Consider the following 8,876-nt stretch of genomic DNA (forward strand, 5'->3'; position numbering starts at 1 on the left):
CGGGAAGGCAGTAACGTTTTGAAAGGTAAATGACGAAATATAAAGATCGTTATTCGTGTAGCTTGTTGAATATGTTAATAATGGTTTAAGTGTTAATGGTTAAAACTTACAAAATGGCTGCCTTTGGTTTGTGCGTTTGGCGCGAGTTGGTTCCGCGATTTGGTCGAGATGACAGCAGTGGACTTAAAACTATCGTGACTGCAGGAATTTAACGTCTTAGTTTGTCATTTTCTTAGAACCAATGAATGAAAATGACAAATTATTACACCTAAATATTTTTTAATTGCCACATTATTATAGCGGTTTTGAATTGAAAACGTTGGCTAACAGGAGGTCTGTGTAAGTTTTGTATTCAGTGCTGGTTCAATAGGACATGGGGGGGGGGGATGAGCAGAGTAGTGGATTGTGGCATGCGAACTAAAAACAGAAGTATATTTTCACGAGACCTCCTTTGCCAGTGTCAACATAAGAATGTTTCCCCCTTTTGGCATCCTCTGATCTAACACTGAGACTAGGCTAAAAAAAAAGTCTCTGGTGTGGACCAATCAATTCAAAAAACACGTTTCTTCGGAGTGGGCAGGTAGGAACTTGGTTGGATAGCCCATTCGTGCACGACAGACAAATAATCCCTGGTGGGAAGTGTGGAACCTGTTGTTTCTAGTTGTAAAACATACCATGCCACTAACCCACCGTTTCAATAATGGCCATGCAAAATGGAGGATATGAAGCTCGATATTCTTTGCTTCATTCGGTAAAAATCAGTGAAAAACAAAAACCATAAAAAAAACCAAGGAGTATGGATCCTTGCAGCCACGAAACCTTCAAATCTAGAATGATATGAAGTTCAAACTACAAAAAAAAAATCCCTGCCAACAGCAAATGGTGAAATATCCATGTCCATAAACATTGGAACCTCGTAAAAAAATAGAAATTCCTTATATGCAACCAAACATGCGAAGAGAAAATTGCAGTGCAATGCAGAAGGCTTTTATTTGTAGTTAGCCACAATAATTCTTTCAGAACATTTGATCAAAAAGGGTACAACACACAGCTCTATTTCTCAGTAGCACGGGCGGTCATTTTGGTGTAGGTGAGCCCCTTGTAGACGCCACGCAGGGGAACGTCAAAGAGAGCGCCGTTCATGCAGGTGATGCGCAGCAGGGCCGTGTACGGGAGGTCGATGTTTGCACGCCCGATTTTGGCGACAACAGTGACGGTCTTGTGCGGAGGAACCGAGACAGGGAACGTGAGAGTTTCCATCCGCTCCTCAGACTCCTCCAATGCGTGCGTGGTCTCCGAGCTCAAGGTGAAGCTGAACCCGGTCTCCACCTCCACGACCTCAGGGATGCCTGCCGAGACGGTCAGGCTGAAGGTGAACTCGATCTTGTTGGTCGTAGACCACGATGACGTTTTGGTTATCTTCTTGGAACTCTCGAACGTGTAAGACTGCATGACGCTGGTGTTGTTCGTGTACTCCATTTCTTTAATCTCCTCCATCTGCACGTTAGGCAGAACCTGGTGCATTGTTGGGTACTTCATGTTCTGGATCACCGACGACTTGACAGCATTGATGAAAAGGAAGCCCATGCAGTCAATGTCGGCCCCCGCGCGGCCCTGAACACCCAAGCAGATGCCAGAGCCCACGTCGATCTTGTACTCGGTCTGGAGCTTCCAGTCCGTCATCTTGGCAAAGAACTCGCGGTTGCGGCTCGTTCTGAACTTGATGGCACCCAGACGCGTGCCGGCCCCATTGCCCCACAGGGAGAGCTGCGACATGAACTCGCCCGACTGGAATTCAAACTGCTGAGCGGAGAAGTCCACGGTGCCGAATTTCTGCCTTCGCCCGTCAGTCAGCCACACCTCCACGCCCCTCACTTGCCAGCCTCCAACGCTCACGGAGATTTTCTGCAGCGTGGCCGCATTGCTCCTCCCATCAAACGAGAATGCATTTCCACCTTGGCCTCCAATGATGTGCAGCGTAAGCGGGTACGACATTGTCAACCTGGATGGAGAGGAGGAAGGGAAAGCATGGCAAGCAAGTTTCAAGCCAAGTATTCTTGCCTCATCATTTACAAGAAACAGAATCATGATTACAGTTCACTAGCAACTGTAGTTCAGTGTACCGTTCGTGTCTTAAAATATTTCGGAAGGGCTGAAAAATAGTGGGCACCAAATAGTGCGCAATAGCCATTTTACATGTTGTTAAATCATGGTTTAAATCTTTAGCACGTATGCAACATAAGCAAACCTAATCCTTGTCAAAATTATTACCGTTTTAAGATTTAAATTTGTGGAATCAATAGGAAAGGAAAAAGTGCACAACACAATGAACTCTCCGCTGATCTATTAACAATTAGTCCTTCAAGCACAAGCGTGCGTGCTCATGGAACTGCGGGCATTGTTGGTGGCAGAGTATCAAAACTAAATTCCCATACATTTTTCTCCCATCAAACAGCAGGATAGAGTATGGTCCATTCCACAACCCTCGATCCACTCAGCCACAGTAGACCATCATGCAGTGGGGCAATGCAAGTGTGATGCACATGTCAGGTTGCAGTAGCACAAATACCTTTTTCTTTCCACGAACAATGAAAAGCTCGGATAGACGATCCAGGGACTTGGCTGAAGGCGACCTAGACGGGTCATATGAACAGAAGTAGTTGGGTTAAGGTAATGTCGGGAAACCAGATTAACCCTATAATCCAAGGCAACCATGTTTGCATATCGCCCAGGCAAGATCCATCCTGGCCAACAAATAAACAGCGGAGGTTTTTTAGAGCGCAGGCATAATGCAGTGGTCATTAGGTGTTGCATCACATCAGGGTGGAGAAATTTATGACAAGACTGTTTGAAAATGGGTTAAATTAGACCCTTTAGATTACAGAAAAATTAGGTTGCAGGACCAATAAACTTAATTGAGAATTCCTATTAACAGTTTCAAACTTAAGGGTATTCAGCTTCTGCCATACAACCCTCAGAATTCAGATCAATAAGACAGAAGTAGCGCAGCCTTAGGCTACGAATCTATTTTAAAAACATTAGAGATTCGGCAAGAATTTTGGCAGGTTAGACTTTGAAAAAGGTACAGAACAGACATGGTTTAAGAAAATTACGGGTAAATCAACCCAGCTAATACTGGAAAAAAGATTGTTCAAAACAAGCCCATTGTTGATGCTGGGAAGGGAATATTTAGGTAAACAAGCTAATGCACTCTTTTATTTTGCCGTATAAAACTTCGTGACCTCAATTATTCAAATTTGGGGTCTTTAGCGAGTGGTTGGCTTGCATAAAATGGCGAAATGGAAGGTTACATCGATTATGTTAAAACGCAATAAGGAGCACAATGTACAGGACCTGGACAACTTTCCTTTGGAAAATATTGAATTGTCATGCACGGCGAGTGCGTGTAGAAATTGTCAGCTCGTTCGGCTTAGTACCTCCGAAGACATTAATCCTCAAAGCTATAAAAAGAAAACTGACACTGCATGAAGTTAAATAAAAGTATGGAAAAAAAAGACATCCAACATGCACCTAACATGGTCTAGAAAGGGGGTACAACCGCAAATCCTACAGCAAGCCAAGCAAGGTCGCCACTCACCACTTACAAAAGCAGTCCCCTCCGTGAAGAGCAGATGCGGTGTGCCGTCTGTTCCCTCCTTTATATAGAGGGAGCGCACGTCACGTGGTACAATCACGCGTGTTTGCCTTCCCATCCCTGGCCAATCATCGCGAGACAATCAGCATGATGATTCACTAATTGGATGGGTGGCGCTTCCTGCACGCGTTCCGATTCTGCGTGAGACTCCGTTAACGAGCCCAGCCACGCGCGCTATGGCCTCGTAGACGCAATCACGGCCCCCAAGTGAGTATATGTTGAGAGTCCATTGAGGGAGCTCACATCACGTGACGTAATTACGCGCACGTGCCTCCGCCCATCTTCCCCTCTAGGCCAATCATCGGGAGCCAATCACCGCGAGGATTCGCTCATTGCACGCGCGCCCATTGTGTGAGGCGTCGTTCATGAGCCGAGCTATTGGCACGCGCCTCGTTAATGCAATCACGGTCCCGATACCAGGCCGTGAGAGTCAATTGAGTTGTGTATTCAAGTGATTTAAACGTTTATTTTCTCTTTAACATGGTCCACACGAAATTGTTCAAATTATATTCTTAGGTTTTTTCGGTAAAGTCACGTAGGTGAAACATCAAAATTAATAAAAATAAATAAAATAAAACAAAAATCACGACGTTTCGGAGGCAACACAAGTCTCCGTCATCAGGTGGGACCGTCACAGATGACGGAGACTTGTGTTGCCTCCGAAACGTCGTGATTTTTGTTTTATTTTATTTTTATTAATTTTAATGTTTTACCTACGTGACTTTACCGAAAAAAACCTAAGAATATGAATCCTTGCAGTCACGAAAGCTTCAAATCTAGAATTGTTCAAATTACCCTTGCTACCATCACCATCTGTAATTCAGGTTGGTAATAAGTGCCTTATCGACTGAACTGAACGTGCCTCTGGAATTTTTAATTTTACTCATTTGTTTAATTGTGGAATGCTTTGATTTGTTTGCTGGCCTGGTCTCCCTTGAACACGTTTCTTCAGAGTGGGCAAGTAGGAACTTGGTGAGACAGCGCATTCGTGCGATCCGTGAGCTGCGTGACACATATTCAGGGCGTGGCTATGCACGACAGACAGACAGACAAATAATCCCTGGTGGGCAGTGTGGAACTGTTGTTCCTTCCTGTATAAACGCGTTGTCAAACCCGCCACTACCCGACACAGCGAATCAGTAAGATCTGTCACGTAAACAGAACGTGCCAATGTGTTACTCGTAAAGCATTAGTGTATGGTTTAGTGTATAGTTTAGTGTATAGTGAACTGTATAGTGTCGTGTATAGTAGTGTAGTGTATAGTGTAGTGTATAGTGAAGTATAGTGTCGTGTATAGTGTAGTGTATAGTGTAGTGTATAGTGAAGTATATAGTGTGTTGTATAGTGTAGTGTATAGTAGTGTATAGTGTAGTTTTTTGTGTAGTGTATAGTAATGTAGTGTTTAGTTCAGTGTATAGTGGAGTGTACAGTGTAGTATACTCGTACACCACACCAGCAAAGTTTGTGTTTAATAATATCAATTTTCTATCCTTTTGAGGCATAAGCAATTACAAAATAACACTTACTACCCAGGAACAAAAGTCGTGTTACAGAGTGAGTAGTCGTCACTTGGAGGGGAGATGAAGGTTGAGGAGAGGCTTGCGGAGCCCCAATTCGGTTTCAGGAAAGGGCGGTCCTGCACAGATGCCATATTTTCTGTCCGTCTGCTACAGCAGAGGTGTAGGGAATTCCAACAAGACCTACATCTCTGCTTTATTGACCTGGTCAAGGCCTATTACACCATCAGTAGGCATGGGCTCTGGGGTGTTCTTCGTGCTTTCGGAGTCCCTGACCCTCTGCTTACAATCATTAAGGACCTTCGTGATGGTGAGCTACGTAGCCGGGAGTCACAGCCATTTCCTGTACACCTTGGGGTGCAACAGGGATGTCATCTTGTTCCCACATTATTTAATATCTATTTCGACCACGTAATTTGTGAAGCCTTTGATGGCTGTATCGGAGGAATTTCCATCTGGTGCAGATACAATGGGAGGCTGATCGATGCCCGGGTGCAGTCAAGGGATGGCTCCCTATTGGTCAACCACGTTATGTATGCCGATGATCTGGTAATTGCCGCTCACTCAGAGGAGGAGTTGGAGGCGCTTCTGCTGAACCGTGCCATTAAGAGGTGGGGCCTTACCATCAGCCCCACCAAAACTAAGCACTTGCCTGAGCATTTTGTACCATCGGACACTCCACCCCCACAACTCCCAATTGGTGATGGGGCAGTTGTGGAGAGAGTGTGGAGTTTCCCATACCTGAGCAGTGCGCTCGTGACTGGCTCCGGTTTGACAGCAGAGGTCTCACTCCGAATCAGTCGAGCGGCATTATCTTTTCATCGGTTGCGTAATGCTCTGTGGAAGCTACCTGGTCTGTCGCTCCGCACGAAGCTTCGGGTCTTCTCGGCCAAAGTCATTCCCTCCCTTCTCTACGCTTGCGAAACGTGGACCCCCCTAATGTAACATCTTCGCCAGTTAGAAACATTTAGGCTGGCTTGCCTACGATCTATCCTGGGTTTAACCAGGCTGGATTGTGTGAGGAGCTCACAAATCCTTGAAAGATCTGGAAAAAGTCCCATTGGTGAGCTCCTATGGCAGGCAAGGCTGCGTTGGCTGGGTCATGTAGCCCGAATGCCCAGCCACCGCATGCCTAAACAGCTTTTGTTCGGCCGGATAGTGGGGGCTAAATTGGCGTGGTACGGACTAGAGAAGAGATGGAGTGATAGGGTACAGGAGGACGTGGAGCTGAGTGGACTTGCCGATGACTGGTACAAGTGGTGTCAAGATCGGCCTCTGTGGAGGAGGCTCGTGAAGGACGCTACTGGGCAGTTGGAGGCAGTCGCCCTCTAACAACAACAGAGGGCGGAGGAGCGACGCTCACAACAACGAGTGGTACGCCGTGAGTCTAAAGGACAGCAAGTTAGCACAGTAGGGGGCACAGGTGGTGCAACAGCCAGTCTGCCCCGTGACCTCCTGCCAGCGGGCGTTCGACACTTCATGTGGCCTCAAGATGAACATAGCCTGGCCCAAGCGTCGTGGTGACGTCACCGACAACTTAGTGGAAAATGGCGGTTATAGTTGTTGTTGTGTATGAGACACGGGCTCTGTGTGAGACACGGGGAGAGACATAGGGAGATACATAGGGATACGGCTGACTCCACATCGACAACGGGCTTTGTCAGGGTCGGGGATCGAACCAACGACCTTCTGTAGACCAGGCGAGGTAGTTAACATCTCACCAGGGACGTGTGGACAGGGGAGGCAGGGGAGTCAGAGCCTCACCTGTCATACTTTAATGGAAATAGTTGTTACGAAAAGTAAAAAAAAAAGAATAATCAAATAACATAAATATTAAGATGTTTCGACTGATCTGTGTTATAAATGTAATTTCTGTACGATTCCAATCATCTTCTTCTACGTGACTTTACCGAAAGAACCAAGAAGATGAATCCCTGCAGTCACGAAAGCTTTACATCGAGATTCCAATCATTTTAATTGTAAAAATCGGCAAATTTGCGGAGCTCCGCTGCAAATACAGGAAGAGACGAGAGCTGAGGCAGCGACGAGCTCAGCCTCCCCTCTGATTGCGCAACCCCTCAGCAACTGGATGTAGCTCGGGCAATAAGCGCGTGCCTGTTACTATCTCAGTATGTCACCAATGTAATGTTTGTAGACCCCTTCGTTTCATGTCCTCGCCTTCCATACTCCAGGTAACTTATTTCACGTATATGTATAAAGACATTTAGGCTGGCTGGTCTCGTCATGAAACTGCAATGAAAAAGCACCAGGGGAGGCAGCTATCACATCTGCCTCACTGAGGGGGGCGTGTCTAACACGCGCCCAAAGTGTGTGAATCTGGCTCTGACACGAGCCAGTGACTCCCCAGCCATTGACCTCACCGCACGTCACTGCATCTCACCACATTGATGATGATGAGAGAGAGAGAGAGAGATGCTGACATCGTCAGGGTAGAGATGGAACCCACGCCCTCCTGCGTACCAGGCGAGATAATCAACATCTCGTCACTACAGCCCTCGAGAGATGGAAGCACCGAGAGAGGCCCTTCCGTGGGTATTTTTGGGGCTCCTATTCCACGCTTCGCCAACGAGGTTGTAAGAGGTGGGGGTAGTCACACCTCACACAACACCTTAATCTCATCACATCGTGCTGGTATGCAGCCGTGAAACGCAAATAGAATGATGTGGCAACACACTGCGGTACCTAATAAACACCACGAGCTCGGTCTTTAAATCCTGTGTGTGTGTTGTGTGACCACGCATCACATCAATCACTCCCTTTCATTGTAAAGGTCACCGATGACGCCGATCACTTAGCCACTTCCGACGTTCTTTCAGCTCTCTCTCTTCAGTCGCCGCCGCTGAAGCGAGCGCACGGGGAGATGTTCCTGAGCGGTTTGGTGAAAACCGACATCGAATAAACCGCAGCGCAGAGGAAGGAAAAATCACCGACGTGGGGCGAGCGAACAAAATGTGTGTGAGACACGGGCTGTGTGTGAGACACTGACTGTGTGTGAGACACTGACTGTGTGTGAGACACTGACTGTGTGTGAGGCACTGACTGTGTGAGAGACACTGACTGTGTGAGAGACACTGACTGTGTGTGAGACACTGACTGTGTGTGAGACACTGACTGTGTGAGAGACACTGACTGTGTGTGAGACACTGACTGTGTGTGAGACACGGGCTGTGTGTGAGACACTGACTGTGTGTGAGACACTGACTGTGTGTGAGACACGGGCTGTGTGTGAGACACGGGCTGTGTGTGAGACACTGACTGTGTGTGAGACACTGACTGTGTGTGAGACACGGGCTGTGTGTGAGACACTGACTGTGTGAGACACTGACTGTGTGTGAGACACTGACTGTGTGTGAGACACGGGCTGTGTGTGAGACACGGGCTGTGTGTGAGACACGGGCTGTGTGTGAGGCACTGACTGTGTGAGACACGGGCTGTGTGTGAGACACGGGCTGTGTGAGAGACACGGGCTGTGTGTGAGACACGGGCTGTGTGTGAGACAGGGGCTGTGTGTGAGACACTGTGTGTGAGACACGGGCTGTGTGAGAGACACTGACTGTGTGTGAGACACGGGCTGTGTGTGAGACACGGGCTGTGTGTGAGACAGGGGCTGTGTGTGAGACACGGGCTGTGTGTGAGACACGTGTTGTGTGTGAGACACGGGCTGTGTGAGAGACACGGGCTGT

General features: G+C 47.4%; 1 protein-coding gene across 1 annotated transcript; it reads right to left on the reverse strand.

Annotated features, from left to right (window-relative positions):
• Positions 1–1,053: 1,053 nt before the first annotated feature.
• Positions 1,054–3,713, reverse strand: LOC133359529 (aerolysin-like protein). The gene is made up of 3 exons (XM_061577954.1): positions 3,606–3,713; positions 2,566–2,633; positions 1,054–1,996 (listed from the first exon to the last, which is right to left on the reverse strand). Exons 1-3 carry the CDS (start codon positions 3,711–3,713, stop codon positions 1,054–1,056), a joined length of 1,119 nt encoding a protein of 372 aa, XP_061433938.1.
• Positions 3,714–8,876: the final 5,163 nt, after the last annotated feature.

This window comes from Lethenteron reissneri, chromosome 65 (assembly GCF_015708825.2).
Source record: "Lethenteron reissneri isolate LAM-NWPU_2019-01 chromosome 65, ASM1570882v1, whole genome shotgun sequence".
Classification (NCBI taxonomy): domain Eukaryota; kingdom Metazoa; phylum Chordata; class Hyperoartia; order Petromyzontiformes; family Petromyzontidae; genus Lethenteron; species Lethenteron reissneri.

What these genes read in the sequence shown, in the direction of transcription:
- LOC133359529 (XM_061577954.1), bottom strand. Translation starts at nt 3,713, where the DNA reads ATGGGAAGGCAAACACGCGTGATTGTACCACGTGACGTGCGCTCCCTC. An exon ending in TCACGGAGGGGACTGCTTTT is followed by an intron (nt 2,634 to 3,605) that starts GTAAGTGGTGAG and finishes TGACCCGTCTAG; the next exon opens with GTCGCCTTCAGCCAAGTCCC. An exon ending in TCGTGGAAAGAAAAAGGTAT is followed by an intron (nt 1,997 to 2,565) that starts TTGTGCTACTGC and finishes ATCCAGGTTGAC; the next exon opens with AATGTCGTACCCGCTTACGC.